We start from the raw sequence: 26,297 nt of genomic DNA, 5'->3' as shown, positions 1-26,297 counted from the left end.
TTATTTTGCCAAACTATATTTGCTAGTTAAAGTGAAAGGTCGTGAAAGGTTTGCTTCCTTATATAAAGTTGAGTAGATTTTTTCAATTGTTGCCTGCTTAAATTCATTCCTTTTTGTCATCAGACTCGGTGTCGGCTTGTGACAGATGTTCAAGGAGAAAAATGTACGCATAGAAAAAAACAAACACACAAAACCAAATAAATGTAATGGCAGCACGAGAAAACATTACTCGGGATTTGATCCAATCGAAATTGCACAAAAATCCAAAATTTTATGCCCACTGTAATGGGCAATAATATCCTGCTATCCGAAGGCTCTGATTGGTCCATAATTATTGAATATTCATGTGAAAATTGAGTTCGTCCGGAAGACCAAGATGGCTCCCTCGAAAGGTAAAAATACGCGAAGAAGTGCTACGTTTTGTGCACGTTGAAAGCTATGTTAGTTAAAATGGATGAAGGCTAATATCTGCGATACTATTCTTGGATTTCAGATGAGGAGACGCGAAAGAAATTGCTGGAGAACCTCAAGAAAGAGGTGAATGAAATTTTGCTATAATTTCTTTCTTGTCGCCCCTAGGATAAGTACTCTGCCAGAACTTTGCTCCTGCTTCTGTATGCTTTTGCTTAGCGCTGTGTAGAATTTATGTGTTATTTTTGAAAGGCAAAGCATTCGAAAACTGAGGTTTTTTATGCCTCCAAATGCGATTTTCGAAACGCAGTGCCTTTTAAATTCTCATCTTTGCTCTTCGATTCCCAGGTCAAACAACTGATGGAAGAAGCCGTCACAAAGAAATTTATTCATGCGGACAGCTCAAGTATAACCTCCCTTTGCGGTAAGAACTAAATTCTTCGTATCTAGGATTGTTTCTGATGTAAGAGTGTGATTTTTCAATGCTCATTTCGTGTGCATTACAAGATTTTTGGTGCTTATTTTTGATTATTATCATATTCATTTGCATCGCTTAATCGACTCAGATATATGGAAGCTTGTTCGTGAAAAAACAGGGCAGAAAAGCGGGAAGCAAAATTTTATTTTCAGTGGAAATTGGTGTGCTGCATTCGAAGCCTTGTTTCTTGGTTTATTCCTCTCTCTGTTACCAAATCTAGCCGGTTTCATGTTGTAATAATTCAGTGCAAATTTTGTCGAGCCATTTGATCGCGACGCTCTCGACCCCCTGATCTATTCTGGATCGAGCTTCCTCGGAGCAAGTTTTGTTTACACACAACCATCAAAACAAATAAACCAGCCCAATGTTTGGATGGAGATTTCCCTTAAGGTTTTTCTATAAAAATTTCTAAGAAAATATCTCTAAAAAAACCATTTATTTTAGGAATTTCCCTCTCCGGGGAAATTCGCATAAATATTATTACCCAAGAGACACTCTTCCGTAATACATAATAGATAAACTGCTAACTGCTAACTAGCTGTGACTCGATAGCGAAGACGTCAGCGCTTAAACCCACCAAAAAATAAATTTTTGATCTTCCTTCAGTACTTTTTTTTCAATGTAAAGTATACGTGCTCTTTCCTGATAAAATTATGAGACCCAAATTGATGTACGATCGAGACGTGCTCCAATGTATGCAAATATATATGTCTTATATTGTCAATTGCTTCAATTTTAAATTGTCAAAAATATTTCTTCCCATGTTTTTATGTAGCATAATCTGAAAAATCACCAGGCATCTTTGCTTTGTTGTGACTTTAATGAACTTTTATAGTTAACATAAAAATTATCATTGGAGATTTACTCTCCTGTCTACCACTTCAAAAATTCAGCTCAGTTTGCAAATTGCATAATTTTTTGCTCTATTTACACAATCAAATATCTCAGTGCAGCTTTGAACACGCAAAGTTCTTTTTGCTACAAATGTCATTTTTATTTGTTGAATAATAATAACCAGCTTATATCTTTAATTTGTTTTTTCCTTCAAGTTCTTAGTGTAGATGGAATTTTTTTATGGCCTTTTCTCTTTAAAAATCACTTTTATATTGGGACCTATAATGTACGTGATCAGTTGCAGGAAGTAAGCACAGATGGATGGCTCTTAACATTGAATTCGATTGAAAATGGATCTCATGATGGTGATTGCACCAGAGAATAGTCTCTTTAGTAGCTTTCTTGAAATATTTAAATTAACTGCTTGTTTTGTACAATTTTGACTAGTTAATTGATTCTCCCTTTTGTCTATGTCATTGAAACTCAAGCCTCCTATGCGGATGTTCAGGAATGCGTGACAAGCCCCTAGAATGTCTGCATAGGAGCCTAGTGAAACTCCAGTGTGCGGTGTATCAAACCTTGGTGCACCAACTCTGGTCTTGTTTTGAATTTAGCCCAAATTGTAGTGAAAAACATGAAACTGGATTAAAAGTTAACATTAAAGTCTGGTTTTATGTTGTAAAGAAAGATTTTTCTAGTCCCTTGGTTAACTGTCTCATATTAAGCTTTCACTGAAACAATATATTGTGGTTCAGTTTACTCCTTTTCTCACTTGGCTTTTGGTATGCTAATATATGATAACACGAAAGAAAATAAAGTTTAAACCAAGGATAAAATTTAACCCTGGCATATAATTTATATACTAAATGTGGGATCCAGTTTTGTATCCTCAAGAGTCACTTTGTTCAAGAGGAGAATTTGAGGGAGGCCAAATTTCTAAACTTTTAATGCATTGATAGACTCCTTGTTTATCATTTGTCTCACGATGGTCACCAAGTTATTGATTGTGATGTTTTCTATGTTTCGACATTTTACACCACAACAGAAAAAGCAATAGTCAATAACTGTCTTTATGTACACTATGTAACGCATTGTAGGTAATACATTGCTGAATTGTATCCAACGTGGGGCACTGTAATTTTTCACTAAATTTAATTAAGGTCACTTAACATCTGTAACCTGTCAGTCATGGACAGTTGAACGCTGGAAAAACTGCATTTGTGAAAAAAATCAGTTTTTCATATATCAGGCAGGCCTTCTCTCAACTATCTGGTTATTTCTCTACACACACGTTTGCTCAAAAGAGATAGTATGCAATGGGTCTAATTTCTTAAGAAGTTTGTTTTTGGAGGGAACATGCATGCAAGAAATATGACAGTTATCACTCCAATGGTCGTTAATATTTTTGTCAGTTATCTTTGGGCCAACCCGTTGAATTTCTGTTTTTTCATAGAATTATTGAACTTTCATACAAAGCTTTTTTTATTCCACAATATTGCATTTTAAGAAGCCAATATTTACATGTCAAGGGCCTATAGTAGTACTTTGCTAAACCACAAAACACATCAATGTTTAGACACACCCCTAGGCTACCCACTTTTCTGTGGACACACCCCCAGAATGTAGGGGTCAAGGTTTTTATAATGGTTCTTTAATTCTAATTAGCCGTGTTTTTGAAATTGCATAAAAATGGCTGCCAAAATATCCAAATAAAGTCTGTCAAGAGATATTTCAATAATTCTTATCATTCAATTTTTTTTTAATCAGTTGGTTTCCTTATTTAGAGTTTTTAATGGAGTGTGGAAGTATCTGATCCATACTCTCTAGGTGTTGTTATATTATACAGTCAACCTCTCTTAGTGGACACCTCACTAAAACAGACACCTAGAGTTGGTCCCTACCTTTCTCAGGTCTTGAAATAATTTCTGGAGAGTCTCCAGATATGATGACCAGCCAAATTCAGTTTAGTTCAGTCACATATCATTTCTGGCCAGTCACTGAATTTGTAACATAAATAACTCTTCAACCAGGGTTCCACAAACCAAAACTGGCATTATATATTTCCAAAAAAGTTGTTGCTTAGAGCTTATAGCTCTTTAAAGCACTCATTGTCAACAATACAAGTAGATTATCGTACACATTAAATTTGTCCAATGTCTCCAAATATAATGATTTCTGGTGTACGTATCATGTGTGAGATCTTGATCCTAAAACTCTGCCAGTAATCCATGTTACTCCCCATTACTAGGGAAGAAATTTGTATTCATCTAAAAAAATAACTAATAAAAGTAAAAGTATTTTTAAATTTGTGACTGGAAGTGCGTGAACCCCGATGTCTGTTCAATGCGCTAATTGTAAACATCTGTTCTAGTTACATTTCATGCAGGATTTCCGAACAAAGTTCCACAATACACAGCGACTCCCTACATACTAATAACAACTGAACAGCATGGAAGTTTTAATTTATTTAATTGTCAATACGATCGAATGTGACTGGTCAACATGACCGGCAAGACAGGCCCTTATATCAAGCCCTGTTTCTTCACTTTTCAGTTAACCCTCTGTAAGACGGACTCCCGCTCCATGCCTTTCTTTATTCCTTTTAGTTGACTCTCTATAAGACCGACACTTACAGTTGGTCCCTGAGTTTCTTTACTCCTTTTAGTTGACTCTCCATAAAGTGAACACCTAGAGTTGTTCCCCGCCTTTCTTTACTCATTTTAGTTGACTCTCTATAAAATGGACACCTAGAGTTGGTCCTTGCCTGTCTTTACTCCTTTTAGTTGACTCTCCATAAATGGACACCTAGAGTTGATCCCTGTGTTTCTTTACTCCTTTTAGTTGACTCTCCATAAAATGGACACCTAGAGTTGGTCCCTGCCTGTGTTTACTCCTGTTAGTTGACTCTCCATAAAATGGACACCTAGAGTTGTTCCCCGCCTTTCTTTACTCCTCTTAGGTGACTCTCCATAAAATGGATACCTAGAGTTGGTTCCTGCCTGTCTTGACTCCTTTTAGTTGACTCTCCATAAAATGGACACCCAGAGTTAGTCCCTGCCTTTCTTTACTCCTCTTAGTTGACTCTCCATAGAACAAACACCCTAAGTTGGTCTCTGCCTTTCTTTACTCCTTTCAGTTTACTCTCCAAAGACAGACACCTAGGGTTGGTCCCTGCCTTTCTTTACTCCTTTCAATTTACTCTCTATAAGACGGACTCCTATCCCTGCCTTTCTTTGCTCCTTTTAGTTGATCCTTTTTCAGACAGACATCTCTCTGAGACAGACACTTAGTGCTGGTTTCAGAGAGAGTTGTCTGCAATAGTGTATTATTCTGCTCTTTTGCAGGGGCTGTGGAAGCAGGCATTGCACATGGTTTAAAGAAAAGAGCAGCTGGTCTCCTTCCAGCTCAAGACACACAATCAGTGCTCTTGAAGCTGGCAAAATTGTCAGAGCCAGCTGCAGAACTTGTGAAGAAACTGTCAGGAGAAGAGGATGCTAATAAGGATGGCAAAAGCTCAATGCCAGGTACAAAAAAGATCATTATCTTCTGCTTGCTTTTACCCTCTAAGTCCTAAGAGAGACCAATGTCCGTTTTCTCCCAACAACATCAATACATCATTCAGAGAAAAGGTTACGAGAATTCATAAAATGATTACCAAGGCTGTGCTATAGAAGAGCCCGGTGGACGCTGGGGCCTAACTTTTGCTCTAGGGCGACTAAAAAATCTTCCATTTTTCATACAAAATCATAAAACCAGCATTATGCTGAGCACACCAGATTCTACAGGTTCAGAACACGGGGCTGACCCTTCAATTTTCCTTAGAGTACAGCCTTGGATCAGCAAAGCAAAAATGCTTTGATTTTTTTTATCAAATTCACTCAACTAATTCTTTAATGTGGATAATCTTAAGCCTTAAGTCTGGAAAAAGAAATTATACTGGTAGTTTTGGGGAAAAAAGGGTGTTCAATTTTGGATCAAAAAATCTGTAAGGAACCTGTGTTTTGTTTGCCATCACTTTAGAGTCAATTTTATAAATGTTTAAATTTAACCCCTTTATAATATTTGTGAAATTTGTATGTTTCCTTTAATTTTTGGCATTGTTACAATGTTAAGTCTGTTACTAAGGCTCCGACATGACTTTGACATTCACTTAAAAAATGTAGATCAGCATAAATTTGAACTGAAAAAAACTTGTTGATCATGATATCAATTCCAGTTGATAGCTGCCGGAACAAAAATTGTAGTAAATATTGTAAGTTACTGGTATATCTTTTTTTCCAGGTTTGGTTATATGTCCTGCTTCTATCTGATCATGTTTTTGATACTTAATTGTTCAGGCAAAAAAAGTCAAATAAAAAAAAATTATGATAATTTTTTCATTCTATATCTGTAATTTCAATTTTATTGAAAATATCAGATAATTTGCATAATATTCATAATGATTAAAATTATTTGATATATTCTCATGGAACTTTCTCAAAGTTATACATATTCATTATTGACTAATTCTTAAGGTTGATTAACATTTTGGAGAAAGGCATAATTCTTATATCACAATTATGCTAATTAAAACCTCTATCAATTCAAATTATTGGCAATTTTGAAAATTTGGTTGACTTTTTCTTGGAGAGTTTTTGTAATACCATGACAATGCCATTCAGATACATGCTGCACTACACATCAAAATTGGATTTTACAAAAAAAATAAAATAACATTTAATGTTACTTATTATAACAGCTATTTTGAATAATTTGTTATTATATTCTTATATTTCAGTTATTATTGTTAATCTTTGTTATCTTTGAAGACTAATGTTCTCTTTGTTTTATTAGCATTTATAACATATTACATGTAGTTGCAATGACTTTTTGAACTTTCTCCCCGTATGTAGCAACAAAATTGATTCATAATTTGACACAAATATTCTTTGTATTTGAATAATACTTTCAGGCCCTGCTGAGAGCCCAATACTAAAGATGAAATTGAACTTCTCTGCCCTAAATAGCAGTGTTAATAAAAAAATCAATGGTTATAATATCAGTGGACATTGTGGCAAGTTTTTGTGGATTAGAATAGCGCTCTTAGAAAAACTACTTCGTAAAATTGTGGAGGACCTTCAAGCAAATGCAAGGTAATTAATGCAGTATCTGATGAATTGCATTTTTTTCATTTTTTCAGGTGACCATGTTTTTGAATAAATTTTCTGCTAGCAGCACTTTTACTCACACAGTGGAAAAAACACATACTGAAAGTCTTTAGGTTGTGCCATCCTGCAATGTTTTTCTTTTTAGAAAGGACATATGTCCAACCAGTTCACCATTTAAGTCAGCAAAACCAAAAAAGCTGTTGACATAATGTTTACTTTTATTTTCTCATTTCTTTTGATAATGACTATGCTAATCTTCAGGTACAAAATGATAGTCTGTAGTGTTTTATCTGTCCTGTCATCATTTGTGACCACAGGTGGGATTTTGTGGGACATGGGCAAATTTTGTCAGACATTGTCCAATGACCAACTGTTATTTGTGGCTCTGGGCTGGGTTGTTTAAAGCTAGGTTAAGATAACCCTGGGTTAGTGCGAAATTTGAACTCAGACATGAGAGCTTAAAAAGCAAATTTAGTTTAATTCTCTTTGCATACAATTTGATGATTGGATATTCTAAAAAGAATACAGAAAATTATCTGAGAAAGTGCTTTAGATAAAAAGATAAAGAAACCCGGGTTAAAATTTAACCCCCGGTTAGCGCTAACCGGCATTTGAACAACTGGGCCCTGATGTGAATAAAATTCAGACCAGTTTTAAGTATCATTAGGGTGTTCATTGGTGAGGCTATTTTTGTGTGATCCATGTTAACTTGTATCAGTTCATTGCTTTCCATTCCTAAAAACAAACAATGCTCATGATAAAGATTCTCTTTCCAAATGGCTTGTATTTACTTGTTAATCAAGGGTGAATTGGACAGACATGATATTAGGAGTCACTGTACCTAGGGCCTTATTCCACCAACCCCTTTAAATGTTTAAGTAGCATTTCATGTGACATGGAAACACCAAACCACTTCACTTAATTTTTTTGGTGGCAAAAAGGCATGATTTATCATGTAACCGGCCAAAGCAATGGTCATAGTTTCACGTGTGAAAATAACGTGTAACATGTTATTTCATGTCTGAAGATAACATACTTTCATGCAAAAGCTCACCTGGTATTTCATTGGTGGATATATATATCAAATAGGATTATTCCTGACCTTTGGGCCTGACTTGATACAAGTAATTTTGTGGTACTATTGATGAATTTTGCAGCCAGTTCTATGAACCTGAAGCACTCCTCAGTGATCCTGCAGATGGGAGGATATTTATTGAACTTTTAGGTCTGTAATGATTTTTGGTCTATACGTTCTTAAAAATTATCATAATCAAAGTTGTATTGTATTGCATGAAATAACAATGTCATTAAAATGTGTTTTGAATGGCATCATAAACAAAGACCTAAAAATATGAGGTTTTAAAAATATCTGGATTCGTAAGGATGGGGGCTCTGTTCATGAAAGAAGGAAAGTACAGTAGAATCCCTTTAACCCAAACTCTGATGGGAGATGAAATGAAAAAGCAGTTCAAGTTGCAGTAGTGATAGTTTTAGTGTTTTTAACAATTAAACAACAAGAAGAGCTATTATAATGGGTTGGCATCAAAGTGGAGTTACAAGAACTAGAATTAGAGTTTTCGGGGTAAATGTCAGTGAATTTTTGATCAAGGCAAAGGAAATTTAGTAGGAGTTAGTGGGGAATTTGACTGATCCGAGTTCGAGTTTTCATTGAGTAAAAATGACTGAAAATCAGACTTAGTTCAAGTTAGTTGGGAGTTCAAGTTGTCAAAGGGTGCATTCCTTTGATATGATCCGAGATCATTTGGATCATGGTAGATCAATGAACCGATGAATCCTTGTCCAGAGTGGATTCATCGGTTCATTAATTTTGATCTACCATGATCCGAGTGATCTGAGATAACTGATCCTGATCCGGATCATCCCAAAGGAACGCACCCAAAGTTCATACTGTATAATATTATAAAGTCATTGCACATCATATAATCATTTATACATTTTTCAGATGGTCCGTGTGCCTTGGATTTCTCAAAGATGAAGACTCCCGACAGCTACTGGACAGACCCATCGGCAGATGAACTTGTTCAGAGACACAGAATACATAGTGGGCTATTCCAACAGACGCCTGCAATGACAACATCAGCATCACGGCCACAACTTGGAGCTAGGATGTCATCCTATGATGAAAATGTAGCTGTCGCACCCTTGTTGGCAAGGGAACACATTGACTCTCTCCATCAGAACTCATATGCTGCTCTTTTGTATGGAAAAAACAATGTCTACCTTGAACCTGTGAGTAAAACCAGTAAACAAGCTAGTAAATAGTTTATCGGATGTGTTTACATTTGAAAGAAATACAGTTGTATAGACTGGAACTATTGGGCAAGGAATTGAACAGCTAGGAAGTTCTTTTGGTTCTATTTTCCTAGCTAGGGGTAGCGCATAGTAGCTGGAGGAAATACACTGTACCCGGCCTTGAGCCCTTAGTGACAGCCCCGCTTGGCAAGAAGCGAATCTACTTGGCCTGTATGGCTAGATAGGTCAAGTTTCAAGCGCTGTGGCCCATTTCTCAAAAGGCCCAGAAACTTTTTGGGCCCAAAGGCAATTTTAAAATCAAAACATGTTGAAAAGTAGCACAGTTCCTAGCCCACAAACCAGTCCATTTTGCTTCGTTAACTGATAGTTTCATTGTATTATTTTCAAAATTATTGAAACTTTGATCTTGTATGCAAACACAACAAACACAGAACAGCTTTCCGGGTTCAAAAAGTTACTAGGACCTTCAAGAAACAGGCCCTTGTTGTGTTTCACCAAGTGATGTTGTATGTTTGTTGACCAGCATGAGGAACACCCCATCGCAGGATACTTGTCGCTGCACAAGAGTAATGAAAGCTTGCTACTAAAGTGGACACCTAATAAGTTGATGAGTGGATCCTGCGAGCAAGAAAAGAGCCAGTTTTGGGATTACGCACTCACTGTCAACTTACATGATGTTGTCTACATACACTGCCATCAACATGGTAAGGAATAGTAGTAACCAAAGATGAGGGAGAGCAGGCTAGGACGATAGAAGGTAGAAAATCTTTCTCTAATGCTGTGCTTTCCCTAAGTTTCATGTCAAACTCATACATGGTCAAAACGTTCACAATCATATTATGAGCGATAGAAGGTCCAAACCGTGCAAGATCAGATTGTGTTCTATACGTTCCATTCATTCTTAGTGGAAGTCTAAATGAATGCTGGCTACATATGTGCTGTGCGTGCATAATAGCAACCTTGAGATGACGATTGCAGGCCACCAGAGGAGCCTGCAATGTAATAACAGTAAATCTCCATACTCTTTCCCCCCTCCCCCCTCAGAAGGGATTAGAAACTGGGGGAGGAGGGGAAAAAATTATTGTAATTTCCAGAGAGGTGCAGGGTTGGGGTGGTATGGGTGTTTTCTGGAACTACACATTACAATACATGTATTTTCAAGTTCACTATGGTATGTGGTTGAAGGGGTTTAGTTAAGGACTCACAATCAGTAATTGTTTTTTTTTTCAGTAGTCTGAGCCATATCCAGAAACACTTCAGCTGTGAACATACAAGCATAATACATTCGTTATTACTTTCAGGTGTTTATGGAGTGGTAATCTTGATTGGACAAGATGGAGTCCAGCGTCCACCAATACGCTTCCCAACGACAGGATCACTACTGTCATTCTTAAACTGCCTGGAGAATGGACTGCACCCACATGGGGAGCTAGATCCCCCTCTTTTTAACCCACGCTCAAAAGGACTTGGCTTGCCACGCCTCAAAAGACCTTCTGCGGGGGATAATGTATCTATTTCCAAGGGAGAGAATACAAATCAAGACTATGTATTTAGATTAGTATCTGGAACCAAACCTGAGGACTTGGGTATGTGTTTAAGCTTTTACTGTCTTACTTTAGTCACCACAGGTCCCTTCAACATATAGATTAGAATGCAAGATTTGTAATGTAGGTCTCTATAAAAACGTATGATGGTTGCAAATTTGGCAGAAGCTCTGCATCGTATCAGTCAAAATAGAATAAGAGTAGAATCTCCTTAACCCTTTAAACCCTAAGATCAAAATTAAAATTCTCATTTATTGCCCCTATTCATTTACCAGAAGTATTGGGGAGACGTTGATAAAACATCAAGCAAATACATCTTGTGTGATCAGTTCCTTAATTCTCATGACCACTCTGTTTTACAAAGCATCGATATTAAAAGGAGAAATTTGATGCTGATCACTGTTAGGGCTTAAAGGGTTAACTCGATATAATAATTACTTCCTCTTTGAATCAGTTTCGAGTACATTTTAATGCTTTAAGGTTTAAAAGGTTTCGACCAATCATAAGAGGTGCAAACAATAGTCAAGAAAAGTTGAGAACTTCACATGCATAGGATTGCATAGGATTTCTGTGTTATTTAAACTCAGGCAAGATTTTGTTATAAGCAAGTTGGTTAGAAAACTAAGAATGGTTATACATACTGATTTCATTAATTTTGCTGTTTAAACTCATCAGAAGTATAGTACAGACAATAGCAAAGTAATAGTTAATTTTTCATTCCGCCGTGTTCCTTGTCGTTTTTGCTTTTTCCTCTTATTTAAACTGTTACCTTAATCGATTGATTAATGGTTCTTTTTGTATTCTTGTTTCTTCAATATTAGACAAGAATTTTTCATGCACACATTTGGCATTACAGTGCGACCACCGATGGGCCATAAAATTCCTGGTCGTAATAACGAGGTGGTCGCATTAACGTGGTCTTCAAAATAATAAAATGACTTCGTTGGGCCAAGAAATTATGGTCGTAATAACGAGGTGGTCGCATGAATGGGGTGGTCGTAACGCAGGGTTCCACTGTAATAGGCTTGTTCTCTTTCGCCCTAGTAAATAAAGAAATGGATAGATTTTCGTCTCAACGATCTATCAAGAAGCAAGTTGGGTTGCCATGGAAAAGGCAGGACCTGAGTATGCGACTACATTCCAGCTTTAAACGGAATCAAAAACAGTCCTCACCCCACACAACGTAGGTTACCAGAATGTGCATTTTTTTCATGTGCCTTGAAGCCTGCATTTCTGTCTTACAGTAACAGTCAAACCGGTATTAGCACTTCCACTCCAATAAGTTGCCAGTGTAAAAAAGTTCACAAAAAGTTTAAATTTCTTTTTGGAGAATTCTAAGAAATAAAAAGCACCATGCAAAATTTCTGCCCTAGAGGTTTCATTTGAATGGTATCTAGGATTTCATCCTCAAATTTTAAAAGTTAGAGAGACAAAATAGTTATCTCTCCATAACAGAGTCACAGTCTATGATATATGACATCATCGGTCTCCATTACATAGTTTTGTGCTTGTCATAGTAATTGAGTAATAACTGCAGGCTTGTCGTCACTCTTTTGCATGTATTTTTCTCAGGGAATGTCTCAGCAGTGCTTGTGAGACCATGAGACGGCAAATCACTCTAAGAGCCTTCAACGGATGTAAGTAAATGATGTTATGTTTCTTTACAAGGCCAATAGTATGTGATCAAAAACAATTTCAGTAGTGTTCTTCTTTCTCCTCCTCGTCCCCAGTCACTCCCCGCTAACACTCTGCGCTCCTTCCCATCATCCCCTCTCGCCCTTTTCGCTTGTCTCCAGCTCTCGCGCTTATCGCTCTGCTCCACTTATTAAGCCTTTGGAAAGCTTGTGGAGGAGCCAGCTTATTTCCCTCAATTTTGTCTCACCCTTGTGAAGCTACCTGCGAATATGGATTTTTTTTCTTGCACGGTTTTTTGCATGTGCCCCCTCCTGGAGGTGTAAACAAGCCAACTACGCGAATGACAGGGTCGCGAAGAACTCCGCATATACTTCAAGTCATGCCGGAAAGAAAGCTTTACTCGTAGGGTATTGTCAAGCTCAAGCTTTCGTTTCACGTTTCCCGAAGTTAGTGAGTAACAAATGCTCTGTTCCCTCGATTCTGGCGGCGTTACTGCTGGAGGCTTGGTACTCAGTGTTTGAGGGTTCACATGATTCGCGCGTGTGCTACACTGTATTGAATTAAACTAGAGACTGCTCCCAATTTGCCAGTTCACAGACCCCTTTTCGTCGAACGCGCGTTTGAATATAAAAACCGCGGGAAAAATTGTTGACCGCTAGCGCAAGGGTGTGCGGATGTCTAATCAAAAAACAGACTGTATCAAGGCGTTGGCATGGGAAAATGACTTGAAAAAGACTCTTCTTTCCCAAAGAAGACGTCCCCTTTTTTTCTTCTCGCGCTTTGCGCTCCCTTCCTCGCGTGCCCGCAAAAATAAAAAATAAAATGTTTGTGGACAAGTTAGCTCGCAATTTTACCAGTTCCAAACGAGAAGTTTGTAAGGTTCAATCTAGTATCCCTCATTGTTTCGTTGCACTGCCAAGTAAGTAAGTATTATTATTATTACCGAGGGTTGCACAAAATGGCGTTAAGTAGCAGTTTGTAACGTGTGCGGATTAAGTACTGTCATTCTCCTGGGTGGCCCTTATCCAAGGATACACTAGCCTGTCAAGCGAACGCTGTAAGGGTTTCGTCACGCGTTCGTTCAGTGGAGATGGACGATGTGACGAAACTCTAAGAACCTCTGCGCGGTGGCCTAGGGATACTTTGTATCAGAATAACGTCTCAAATGATCATTCTATTTGTGTACCTCTCGTAAGTAAAATAGACCGCAGAAATTAATTTTTGTCTCGAAACTGTCTACAGGGCTGTCGTACGTGCGCCACCTTAAAACAGTGAGAACGCACTTGCTTTGGCTTGTCCGTCACAACAAAATCAGTTCGGAAGAGAATGGTGTTGATTATTCTCAGGGACTCACGGAACAAGTGTGGAGAAGCTTGTACCATAAAGGGCAGGTTAGTTTGATCTTGTAGGTCGAATGTCATGATAGTGAAAAAATATAAATTTACCTGTATAGTCAAGATTTTTGGCGCCAAATTTGCGTACTGTTATCACCGTTGTAGTTGCTCAAGCTTCGTAACAGTGATCTCGCCACCAGGGATGGCTCAATGTGTCAATGTCTCAATGTGATGTTCGTATTGCTTACAGAGAATAGCAATAGAGATAGAGATATAGAACGATTCACACGATAATAATTATTTAGGACAAGAAATGACCTGTTTTCTATTTAGATTACAAACTTTCTTTCAGATCAAAGACGAAGATGCAGTGAAGAAGTATGTGTATTTTGGTGGAATAGAGCACTCGATAAGAAAAGAGGTAAGACTGATCACCCTAGAAACAAGTAACAAATTAACCCTTTAAAAACGAAGAGTGATCAGCATCAAATTTCTCCTTGTAATATCACTGCTTTATGAAACAGAGTAGTCATGAGAATTAAGGACATGATCACACAAGATGAATCTAATTGATACTTCAACAAATTCTCCCCACTACTTCTATTGAAAACTTGCAGGGATAACAAATGAGAATTTGAATTATGATGTCAGGGTTTAAAGGGTTAACTTTTGTTTGTGAAGACATCAAGATTACAAAAGCACCGCTTGAACTGTTGGAAATCACCTTCAGTCAAGATCTTTATCAAAGAACCACGCAGTGTCAGGCCGTGCAGTTTTATTTAAGAAGTGTTCATGTTGACGTTAGGCCTCGTGTGGTCGTTGCCACGCAGGCTAAGTCGGGTAGCAACGGAAATGACCTTGAACTTTTACAAATACAATATTGAAGAAAAAAAAAATAAACAGCTGTCAAAAGGTGAAATTAAACGTTTGATGTCGGTGAAATAATGCTGCTGGGAGAAAGATTGTCCTGACAATTTCAGTATAATCACCAGGAATACATCGTCATCATCATCACCTCGACTACACTCAGTACTCGGACCTTAGGCAAGGACGACGACGACGGCAGTAAAAACGTCGGTAAAAAAATGAAATTGCGTTCTTTCAAACTTAATCGCGTCTATTTGGACCTGCTCAATATGTGAAATGCAGGCGACCTTTCCTGGAGTTGAGTTCTTAAGGATTTTATTCAGGTTCAAAAAGAGGAAGCCCAATTTGTCGTCGTATGTCCACGTCCCCCATAAAACGTCAAATTAGGAGGTTTCACGTCATAGTCGTGCAGTGGACGTCAAAGAAATGTACTAAAAAGCGTGATGCACGTGCAGAGCGGTTGTTTTGATCATTAAACCTATTGTTTTTTTTAAGTCGTCGTTGTGGTCGTCGTCGTAGTGGCTTAAGTTCCGTACTGTCACCATTGTTGGACCATCATCACCTCCACCACTATTAGCATTGCGCGATAATCACCATCACCATCATCATCACCACTATCACTATTATCATCACCATCATCATCATCATCGTCATCACCATTATCATTAATATCGTCATCGTAATCGTCACCATCATCATCACTATCATCATCACCATAATCATCATCGTCGTGGTCGTCTTCGTCATAGATAGCGACTTTAATATATTTATTCAGGCTGCTAGTACCAAATAATACTGATGAACTTATGGCCCTCAACATCCTTACTTAGCCGTGACTATATCCTCTTAATCTAAAAGCTTCCAGAATCACTTTATTTACTAATTATTTCATAGGTGTGGCCATATTTACTGGGACACTACAAGTTCGGAAGTACACCCAGAGATCGCCAAGAAACCGACAGAACTGCTCAAAACGACTTCCGTTCCATCATGGAGGAGTGGAAAGATGTAGAAAGCGTTATTCAACAGCAGGAGAAGGAACATGAGGTGGACGGCATCTCTATGGGCAGCACTGGAAGCAGGGACGAGGTTTATGAACAGTTAGAAATGATTCACAATGGGTTGGAAAAATCCGAGGCTTTCACTCACCAGAGAGTGAGTATTGAAGAGCCTGAAATCGAAGGACTTGATGAAGCTGCAAAGGCTAGATTAATGAACGGTCAGCTCATTATTCCACACCAAAACGGCGACGATGCCGAGAGCGGCTGTTGTAGCGATTGTGGAGAAGAAAATGTGAAGATAACGACCTCTTTAAGAACTTGCCAGAAATGCAGTAAGAGTTTTGATTCCGTTGCGGAACTAAACGGCAATGCTACTGGTCATATTCCCAATGGACATGGATCGAGACACAACTCAGAAAAAGACTCCGATGGAGACATGGACAGCCCAATATATTGTAAACAGTGCAGTCGGACTAGCAATGGATCTAAATCCTCGTGTCCATATTCAGTGAGTTCCATTTTGTTTTGTTATTTTCCCAATTTTAAAAAACGTTATGAAATATGAAAAAGGCTGGGAAAAGCTATCGTTACAGTTAACGATGAAAAAACAAAAACAAAAAATAAAAAAACTCTACTCTTACCCTAACGACCCGTTTGAAGAAATTGATGTCATATACTCACAAGTTAATGTCGTAGACCCAGGGATTTTGATACTTTTCCTTGCTGATCTATAAACAAATATTTTTAAACTTGTTACTTGAATACCCAGACTTTAGGATTTTTTCCCTTGATCTCAATAGATAGGAGCGTAATGAACAGTACCACAGGAAAGCACTGCTTAGGTCTTGATGAACAAACTTCATGAACATACAGTCTCAATCTGATAAAAGTTGGAACCAACTGGTACAACAGAACAAACTGAGTACCTCTTGAGAGTATTTTTCGATAGCTTTTCACTTTAGGACTTCATCCACAGATACCAAAGTTTCAACCACCTTGGACACCATAATAAACAGTACTACAGAAAATTACATAACCATTCTGACAAAGCTAAGAACGGACTAGTACAGTATTTTTATGTAGCTTTTCCCTGTAGGATTTCATCCACTGACTCAAATGCTCTAACTACCTTGTGCGGCGTGATGTACACGGAAAAATACTGCTAAGTAGCTTTCATTTGGATAGTCTTACTTCTGATTAGAATTTCATCAACAGACAGTCAGTTGTTCTAATCGTCTTTTCCAAAATGACGGAAAATTCGCCACTTTGGAAACGAAGAGGGAGCTAGAGCCCAAATGTTTCCCGCAATGGTTTCTGGGATCGTTTCTGGGGACGCGCCGCTCAGATATTGGCCAATTTTTTCTCCGTATCCCTAGTAACAGTCGTAACAGTCCCAAAAGTCCTTGCAAGTTATCTCGGCCCAGTTTCCTTCTCGTTTTTAAAGTGGGGAATATGACCCTGTTTTCAGGATCTAACTCCTTGTCTCTTTTCTTCGTAGACCGAACTCCTTGATGACTTCGGTTTGAACCTTCACCGCATTGAGAAAGACGTGCTGAGATGCGACCGGAATTATCCGTATTTCACCCACGAAAACCTCAATAAACTACGAAACGTTATCAGCAGGTAATATTTGACATCATCTTTAGAAGACAGTATTAGACGCGTTTCTCACATGTGTGAACAAATTCAATAACTGTTTTTTCTCGTTGTCTACCTCACAACCTCGTTCCCAGGGTTCTCTCTTTCTGACTCCAGGGAACGAGTAGGATAGGGTCCTGGGAACGAGGTTGTCTGTCTCGTCGCAGAATTCTGCGACGGCTACATGCGATTGTTAGTCGCACGGGGCAATAGTCCAAAGTCACGCACGAGATTAGTCAACGATTTGTCTTGAGGTATTATTAGTGTACTTACGCAAAAGGAGGGGGGAGGAAAAAAAAAACGGTAAACCTTGGTGACAACCGTGACAATAATTGTGTCTGAAATTTTTCCGCCAAACTTCACCTTTCCTTAAACAGACTTTTTTGTATAAGAACAGAACACAGTAATGTTAAGGTGGCTCGATGGGGTTTTTCGGAGTCAATACCTCCCAAGTTTGAGCGTAAACTACATCGCCATTAACAAAGATTTGGATAAAGTACCACCACAGCTGTATTGGATAAAGACGAAAATTTGTTTTGATCAGGGTTACTATGACATCTTCTTTGACGACACCTGTTACCGGTTGTTTATTCTATTCTGTTTTAGGTAGTGATTAGAGCAACAAGAAGGAGAGAGCTTGTCTGTACGCATCTTTTTAAATACCTCAGTCCGCCCATTACACCGCCCACTTCCAGTTTTGACGTAAGCTTTCAGAATTGACGAATTATAGGATATACCAGAAGCCCTAATAGAATACCGAAATGAGGTATTAAAAAGAATGCTTACAGGCTCCACTTCTCCTTCTCTCCACAGCCCCCAATCGGTAGACTGCTAGCAATCTCTCTTTTTCTTCAGATTTACTGACGCCTTCAGTCACGCGGGCGGTCATTTTCGTGACGCGCGCGTTTCGCTTGACGGACTAAGAAAAAAGAGAGCCTGCGCGGAGTATACCCAACCGGATTTCATGCAACTTTTCTCAATCCGCTTTCTCTACTATTTTGGAGCCTGGTACAGGCTATTAAGTGATTTATGTTGTAATAGTTGTTACTTTTTCAATCTGTAGTTACGTCTGGAAGACCCTGGATGTTGGTTATGTTCAAGGAATGTGTGATCTTGTTGCGCCCCTTCTTGTCATCTTTGATAATGGTAAGTCACATGCCAGCCTTCATAGGACGCATGCGCCAGTCTATAAACGTTTGAAAGGATGGGTTATAGAATTTAGCCCACTCGCCCTTGAACCGCCTGTAAATCGCCCTAAACCGTCCCCAGTCGTCTCTTTGTCTCTCATTAATATTTACGAGAGAAACGCGGTCAAGGGGAGCGCGTGGGGTGATGGGAAGGAGGAAAGAGGGGAGAGTTTCTCCCTTTCGTTATTCTCCTTCCCATCACCCCTCGCGCTCCCTTCGGTCACGCTTCTCGCGTTCAGTTCCTGCATCCAAATGTAGATAGAGAAGACTGGGTACGAGTCAGGTAACCGCTCGTGCTGAATCCACGTCCCTTGTACCGTTTGTGACGTCATCAGCTTTAACGGTCAAGGGCAACTTTATCTTCTTACTTGTGTGAAATTTTACACTCAGTGCCTGACCGAACTTTGAAAGCTGTTACTTTGCATCTGAAACAGAAGGCCGTGAAGTGCTCGACCTCTAAACGGCGCTTTGGACATGTTTAGCTCTTTATAGCCAGACAGTGATCGGAAAGTGGCTCGACTAGTTTCACGAGGTGTTTTCTGCAAAATTCCCAGAAGCGAATGGTTGGAATTAAAATGAATGTGACCATTCAGTTAGAACGTCGTTTCATTGTCACATTGGTTTTACCACAGCTAGCCCTCACATTACAAGGGTTTGTATGGGGATTCCAGCGATCGCCATCTAAGAGTTAAGAAGGGTAATAAAAAGGTGCACCATTCCCTGCCTTGGTTGCCATTTGTTATTTATTACGTACTTCTGGCATTTTTGGCCGTTTCAGAGAAATTCCAGCTATTTTTAGTTGTGCCTAACCTGCGAGAGTAGGCGCATTGTTATTTTTTGGTTCAGCGCGTAAAATGAAGCTGAAAAGGCGTCTGCTATCGCAGACGAAGTTGTTCCGTTTTTCGTGGAATCTGACCAGAAGGATAAATAAAAGAAAGGCATAGTCCTTCTCACCAACGTTGTTGTCATTTTTTTTCCCTTTTATCACAGAGGCGATCACGTACAGTTGTTTTGTGGATCTTATGCAAAGAATGAACAACAATTTTCCCCACGGTGGTGCAATGGACACTCATTTTGCCAACATGAGATCGTTAATTCAAGTAAGTTTACTTATTTCTTCCTGCTGGTTAGTAGTTTTTGGATTGGTCTCTCTGTCATGAAAGTAAGCGCAATTCTGTGTACATTTCGTAATGTTATAATGCACTAATGAAGAGAGTTTGTTTGAAAATCTAGCCTACACTATAGGTGCATTTAGGGCGGGCGGAATCTGCTTCTTTCAGTTCGTATTGCCCTGCCCACCGTCTTTTGTAACAGAGGAAAATTGGGGCGAGTAGAAATTGCAGGACTTAGGGTAGGTGTCGGGGCAAACGAAGGAGGCAGGGGGGAGGGGAAAGGGAAAGTAAATACGGTTTTCATTTTCTCTCCAGGCCCCTTCCTCTTTGACTCGCCCCAACTTTTTGACTTTTTGGAATTTAACATTATGTTTACGCAAGTAGAATCATTCTTTAATAACCTCCAATGCATGGGAATCGTTTGCTGTATTTTCATAGCCATTCCCTAAAGTGTTATCACTGTACAGACAGACGTTATATAAGTATCACTGTTGGACCCTAACGTTTAAGGGGCCCTAAACATTTAAATTATCCGCTTGCTTTCTCCCCGCGTAGATCCTGGACCCAGAGATGTTTGAACATCTTCAGCAGAATGGTGACCTAACGCATTTCTACTTCTGCTACAGATGGTTCCTGCTCGACTTCAAAAGAGGTATGTACAGCAATACAAATCCTTTCCTCAAGTCGTCGTCGTCGTTCAGACTTGCAGAATTTTTTTCTATTTACATCATTGCTCTTTTAAAGTCTGATGTCATCGTATGACGTCATAGGCCGTACTGAGAATGCTCGGAAGACTGGCTTGGTGTTGGTGATGTCATCGTATGACATCATAGGCCATACTGAGACTGCTCAAAAGACTGGGTTGGTGTTGGTGATGTTATCGTATGACGTCATAGGCCGTACTGAGACTGCTCGGAAGACTGGGTTGGTGTTGTTGGTGGTGTTATCGTATGACGTCATAGGCCGTACTGAGACTGCTCGGAAGACTGGGTTGGTGTTGTTGGTGGTGTTATCGTATGACGTCATAGGCCGTACTGAGACTGCTCGGAAGACTGGGTTGGTGTTGTTGGTGGCGTTATCGTATGACGTCATAGGCCGCACTGAGACTGCTCGGAAGAAGGGGTTGGTGTTGTTGGTGATGTTATCGTATGACGTCATAGGTCGTACTGAGACTGCTGGGAAGACTGGGTTGGTGTTGTTGGTGATGTTATCGTATGACGTCATAGGTCGTACTGAGACTGCTGGGAAGACTGGGTTGGTGTTGTCGAATTCGCCACTTCAGAAACGAGTTATCTTTCGAAAAGACTTCTGGGATTGTTTCTAGGGACGGGGAAAAATATTAGCCAATAGCTGAATAGCGCGTCCGCAGCAACCATCCCAGAAACAATTGGACACATTTTAGCTCCAGTTCCCTTTTTGTTTCGTAAGTAACGAATGGAAACAACACTGTCTCAGGGTACTTACCATTTGACTATATTTATATCTGCAGCGACTTTCCGTTTCTTCAATAAATAACTCGAAGAAAAAAGGCTTGTCCGTTCGAAATATAGGGAATACTCGAGTCTTTATTCTTTATTATTGCTGTTTTGTTATTACAGTTCCTTGGTCTTTGTTAAAACAGCAAGATTTGGATACCGTCATAATTCTAAAAGTCTCTACTTGCCATTTACATAAACAATTCCGCTTGGAAAGTCAAATGGTTAGACCCAATCCGTGTCCAATTTTATGGTTTTATGTTTATGCAGAAGATTTCCACGCGGTTGGTTTGTGTAAATGGTAAGCACCCTGAGTCTCTCACGTAAACCACAAAATTGCTAATCACGCAATGGCAGAGCCTAACTACGCGATCCTTTTCACTCGTAACGTTTCATAGTTGAACTGTTCTCTTTTTTTTCTTTCAGAACTCGTTTATGACGATGTGTTCGTGGTGTGGGAAACAATTTGGGCCGCGAGACATTGCACCTCCGAACATTTTGTTCTTTTTATTGCCCTCGCTTTGCTCCAGTTTTACAGGTAAGAAAATCGCTTAATTACTGAGGCCCTCTTAGAGGGTTTAGATATGTCTCTAGTCTGAATTTCAAAACCTCTCGTTTCGCGTTTCGAGGAGGAAGCCATGTGACTATCAGTATTTTATTATTGTATTTGCACTTTTCTCTGTCGCTGTCACAGTTTCAACCCATCTTTGTGTCTTTTGTCACCACCATTGCTGCCCCATGTCACTGTTTCAAAGCCTTGTCTCTTGTGGTATTCATTTTTCTATCTCCAACTCTCTCTTGTCTCTGACAAGCAGATAGAAAATGGCCCGGTCCTTATGAAACCTTAGGTTTCAACCACTTGAGAGCCGAGTCTTATTATTTTTTGTTACTTTTCTTACTTTAGAGATATAATTTTGGACAATAAGATGGACTTCACAGATATTATCAAGTTTTTCAACGGTAAGTCAGTATGAAAGTTCTTCCCCCCTCCCCCACCAGTATGTTGCGTATGTTGCGTATGTTGCAAAGTGGCGTTTGCTATCGGTATTCGCAACAGAAACGAGAAGGAAACTGGGCCGAGTTAACTTGCAAAAACTTCTGGGACTGCTACTATCCCAGAAACAATTGCGGCACACATTTCGGTTCCAGTTCTCTTCTCTTGTTTCTAGGGTGGCAAGAGAGGATAAACCTCTCTTTAATGTGGTGAATTCATTGCGTTTTGCCTTTCCTAATAAGGCCTCCAAAATGAGTTTTTTTTTCCTTGTAACCTACAGAAATGGCTGAACGTCATGATGCGAGAGCTGCTCTGAGTGTGGCGCGAGGACTGGTAGCTAAAGTTCAGGACCTTATCAAGAACCAGTAAAACAGGAATTATTACCAGCTGGTAAAACAATACGAAAAATTATTTAGGGAAAGTATTATTAGAAAATTCTGCTTTAAATTATTGGACCAGCCGCGTGCTGTAAACTGGATTTACTTCGGCTCCTCTGTATGTTTTAGTCCTTTTGCCCTTAAATAGATTGATAGACAATGCAAGAGGTTATTTTAAATTAACTCTGAGGGGTCGATTTGACTTAAAACTTATTTTGTAACTTATTTGGAAAAAAATTCACAGTCTAGTAGAATTTGAGTTTGAGATAACTTCGACGGTGTGACAGTAACTCAAACTTATGAGATATCTATATGCCAATTATCTGTCGTTAGGTGATATGTATGTACATAGAAGAGAGACGTAAATATTAAGTTTCTTGAATATATTGTTATTTGTAAAAATATTTTGAGGATATGTTATACAATCCGTCGAGGGTACATTGTTAATGTATTAGGTTCAGTATAATGTTGAGAACCTGTGCAGGGGTAAATTTTATTAATGCGTAGAGGAAAGCACTTATCTGAAAGCCCTACAATTGTAGATATTGTTACTAAAGTTAAACTTGAAATATTTAAGCCATGGAAAAGGAACCCACTCCATTCGTAGTATTTATGGCTTGCGTAGACCACTTCTGTGCTTGCATGTTGAATGATCCACCCGCAGTTACCCTTCAGAAAGATGATTTCTTTGCTTGCGTGTAGAATTTGTAGCAAGAAAAAAGTGGGTGTTCTGCGCACAACCTGACACAGGCGTACCAGTATGATACAGTCATACACAAGTGTGGTCGTCACGCAGTGTAGTCGTCGCGCGATGCTCCGTATCCATATCGAAAAGTATTGCGTTACGATCGCTTCAGAAGCCACAAAAACTTTAATCCAAAGAAGCAATCCTCATAAAATGAATTAAATTAAATTGAATTTAACCTGTAAGGGAAATTCCCTTAATCGGGGACAAGGGACTCGTGAATGAGGCTCATGACGTACCAGACCTTATTTGTGAGCTCTTGCAGTTTCACAGTAGGGATAGCTTATGTGCATCCACTGATTGGTCGCACAACTGGGAAGTATTGTATAGTTCGCACCTTTAATAATTATGTGTAATGGCGTTGTTGCTGGTTTTAAAGATTAGGTCCTGAAATCAAGTTGACTGGGCTGGTTCCAACCCCTCAATTGTTTTCATAGACTGCAAAACAGTCCGTATTTTTGCATATTCAAGAACGCGCCAGCGGAGAGCGAGACTGGGGAGAGACGCCAAAAATATGGGCGTGTGAGGCTCGCGCGCTTGGCGCGTGTGAGACTTGAAAGATAAGCTAAACCGATTTTGAGAAAAAAACCGGCTATTGTAGTGTTTGCGCAAGCATCAAATACTAAGGTAGTAATGATCGGCTCTAAACAGGACTCACAGGAGCCCATGACTACACTTAACTATTTCTCTAAGTGTTGGTTGCAGGTGTCGATCCCTAAACCATCGGCCTCTGGGCGTAATTCCTTGAACCATTTTTTTCACGCTCTCAGACATTAACATTGGTCTCTAAACTTTCAGTAGCCTGCAAGCAACTTCTCCATTTGGGGGAGTCGCGAGAAGTCACGCGTGAGCAGCACGCGAAAGGAGACCCGAGTGGCAGGGGTGTTTCCAGCTCGTTTTCTCGCAGCTCGCTTTGCTCGCCATAAATGGAGAGCTTGTTAGCAGGCGAAACTTGCAGAATATTCGGTACGGAGTGTTCAACGTTTAGCGCTTCATCTCTGTCCTGTTAGGGCGGAAAATGCAGACCATTAAAATAAAACTCTTGCAGCGTAGAATTCCCTTCTGAGCTGGTATCTCTGACAGACTGTGATTACCTACGTTAAATTTTCTCCCCCATCACTATGAACAAGACCGTAAGAATAAGGCCGTGAAGTAGTCAGTTTTTTCTGCTTGTAACGAAACTTTTGAGTTGAAAAGCACTTAGTTAACTTTCATTTACTGCGTTATTTGAAAAAGAAATTTAGATGGTATAAACTTCCCGCGCCCCCTGCCGACGCTTCGCATAGTTGTTTGTTTGCCTTCCACAGAGCTCAGTTGTGACATTCACTCAGCCCATGTTCCTTTTCTTAAAATTTATTTATTTTTATAGCACTTTCTATAAACGCGTTGTAGAATTTTAATAGCTTTTTTTCGAGTTGCACAAAGTCTCTTTATTAAAGTTTTACTTTGTGCACAACCGTTGGAATGAAAATGAGTTTTAAACTTTGCGTGTGGGTAAAAGCTTATTTTTTGTGAAAGGATGAACGCGAGGATTCTCTTAAAAAGAGGCTATAGGCAGGTCGAAAGGTGGCCTATTTAAGTATTCTTTTTTTTTCTACTCGTTGCTAAGTTTCTTCGTTTCGTCATATTTTTACCTCTTGTTTTAAAAAGCTCAACACCATATATGGTGATGAAGCTTTATATATTGGTCACGTGACTGTGTTCTGTGTAGGGCTGTTTAAAACCGAATTTCTAGTGAGGAATGCAACGTTTACACGGACATGGCTTCATTTTGCAACCGTGGTATTTGCTTTTAACCCTTTAAGTCCCAACAGTGAGCAAGATCAATTTTCTCTTAACGATGTCCATACAGTTAGGTTATGAGACTTAATAAAATGATCACCTGAGAGAAAATGCTTTGATCTTTTGTCAGATTCTCTCAACTCATATCAGATCAGTTTGGAGAATTTGTACGTGTATATTGGGGCTTCAAGGATTAAGACGGCTATTGAATACGGGTCAAAAGAGTTGCCCCAAGACTCTGTTTCAGAGCGAGGCTAAGTGCGAAGCTATCGATATGAAAATGATTTTTGTATTCACGCAAATTAAACTCATTTTCACAAGAAAGGTTTTGCATTTAGCCTCGTCCCCTTGAAAGTGAGAGATTTTGGAACTCGGAATTGGCTTAAAAGTAATCATAATGTTCATATTTACTGGAAACAGTGAAACTGAGTTGCTTTTCAATTTTGCTTCTATCTGAATCGAATGCTTAAAACAAGTCCATCTAAACACCTAAGCCCTGTTCACACAATGAAAACATGTTTAGTTAAACTAGGTTTAACAAAATGAAAATGACCAAAAGATAACCTAAGAACTGGCTTTTACATAGAGCTCGAGAAAATTTCGGCTATTCTTTAATTTGTGCCAAATTTGTAAGTGAAATAATCATTTGGTAGCTTTTATGAAAGAAACAAATTTAACCCGTAATTAACTAAACAGCTTTTCAACGGTTTAAGGTTTGGTGTGAACGGGGCACAAAACTGTTTTAGTTCCAGAAATCGTTTTAATGTGAAACTACGTCCGTGTAAACCCTGTCTGAATATAATGATTTCCCTTAAAGTATTGAAAAGAAAGATGTAAAAATTAATAACAGACAATAAAATGTAACACAAAATGAAATCTGCCGTTTTGTTAAAATCTACGTCGCTGTGATAGCCTGCGAGCAAGCTTTCCATTTGGGGCCAAAAACGCACTTACCATTAAGGACATTAAAACTCTCCGTCGACCACTTCCCGTTTTCTATTGAGTTTGCAAGGACATTTTAGTTACTACCCTCCGCCCCAGGGGACCCTATACACAATGATTGATTTCCGCTAGCGGATGAGAACCGAACGAACCTTGACCGCAGGGATCCCAGGCTCACAACAGCCTACTTGCAGCAGTTATTACCCTGTGAATAAAGCCATCTCTTAAAGGATATGTATGGGAATTTATCGTGAGTTCGATAAAACTATACGTAAAAATGCACATCTTTATTAAACAGCCAAAAAAGTGTACATCAGCTGTGTACATAACTCATTAAGAGACCGAAAGTAGTGTAGTCTGAAATGTCAGCCAGAATTTTATTCCATCGTAAGAGATGTATGTATATGTCTTTACTTTGTTTTTGTTGTTGTTTTTGCTTTTGTTTTATTCTATAGTTTTTTCATTGTTTCCTGCCCCATGCACATGAACTTTTTAAAAAATTTCTGAATCTCGACTTGAG

The 26,297-nt window shown here is 39.1% G+C and overlaps 1 protein-coding gene across 2 annotated transcripts; it reads left to right on the top strand.

The window, feature by feature from the left end:
• The first annotated feature begins 343 nt into the window (after positions 1-343).
• LOC140953033 (small G protein signaling modulator 1-like) lies at positions 344-25,711 on the top strand. Of its 2 annotated transcripts, XM_073402510.1 has the most exons (21): positions 344-392; positions 494-537; positions 760-835; positions 5,068-5,247; positions 6,675-6,855; positions 8,028-8,095; positions 8,834-9,120; positions 9,668-9,848; positions 10,446-10,730; positions 11,733-11,871; positions 12,261-12,325; positions 13,566-13,714; positions 14,010-14,078; positions 15,419-16,033; positions 17,024-17,148; positions 18,227-18,309; positions 19,341-19,450; positions 20,018-20,114; positions 21,364-21,475; positions 21,842-21,897; positions 22,212-25,711. In XM_073402510.1, exons 1-21 carry the CDS (start codon positions 377-379, stop codon positions 22,298-22,300), a joined length of 3,027 nt encoding a protein of 1,008 aa, XP_073258611.1. In that variant the 5' UTR covers positions 344-376; the 3' UTR covers positions 22,301-25,711. The 2 variants fall into 2 exon arrangements, with proteins under 2 accessions (XP_073258611.1, XP_073258612.1); XM_073402511.1 differs by lacking the exons at positions 344-392; positions 494-537; positions 760-835; positions 6,675-6,855 and having other exon boundaries at positions 5,210-5,247.
• Positions 25,712-26,297: the final 586 nt, after the last annotated feature.

The sequence above is a fragment of the Porites lutea genome, chromosome 11 (genome assembly GCF_958299795.1).
Source record: "Porites lutea chromosome 11, jaPorLute2.1, whole genome shotgun sequence".
Taxonomy (NCBI): Eukaryota; Metazoa; Cnidaria; class Anthozoa; order Scleractinia; family Poritidae; genus Porites; species Porites lutea.
The sequence above is the reverse complement of the archived record's forward strand: the minus strand, read 5'-3'. Positions and strand labels throughout refer to the sequence as shown.

Coding starts and splice junctions, on each gene's coding strand:
- LOC140953033 (XM_073402510.1), top strand. Junction 836..5,067: donor AAGTATAACCTCCCTTTGCG/GTAAGAACTAAA, acceptor GCTCTTTTGCAG/GGGCTGTGGAAGCAGGCATT. Junction 11,872..12,260: donor CAGTCCTCACCCCACACAAC/GTAGGTTACCAG, acceptor TATTTTTCTCAG/GGAATGTCTCAGCAGTGCTT.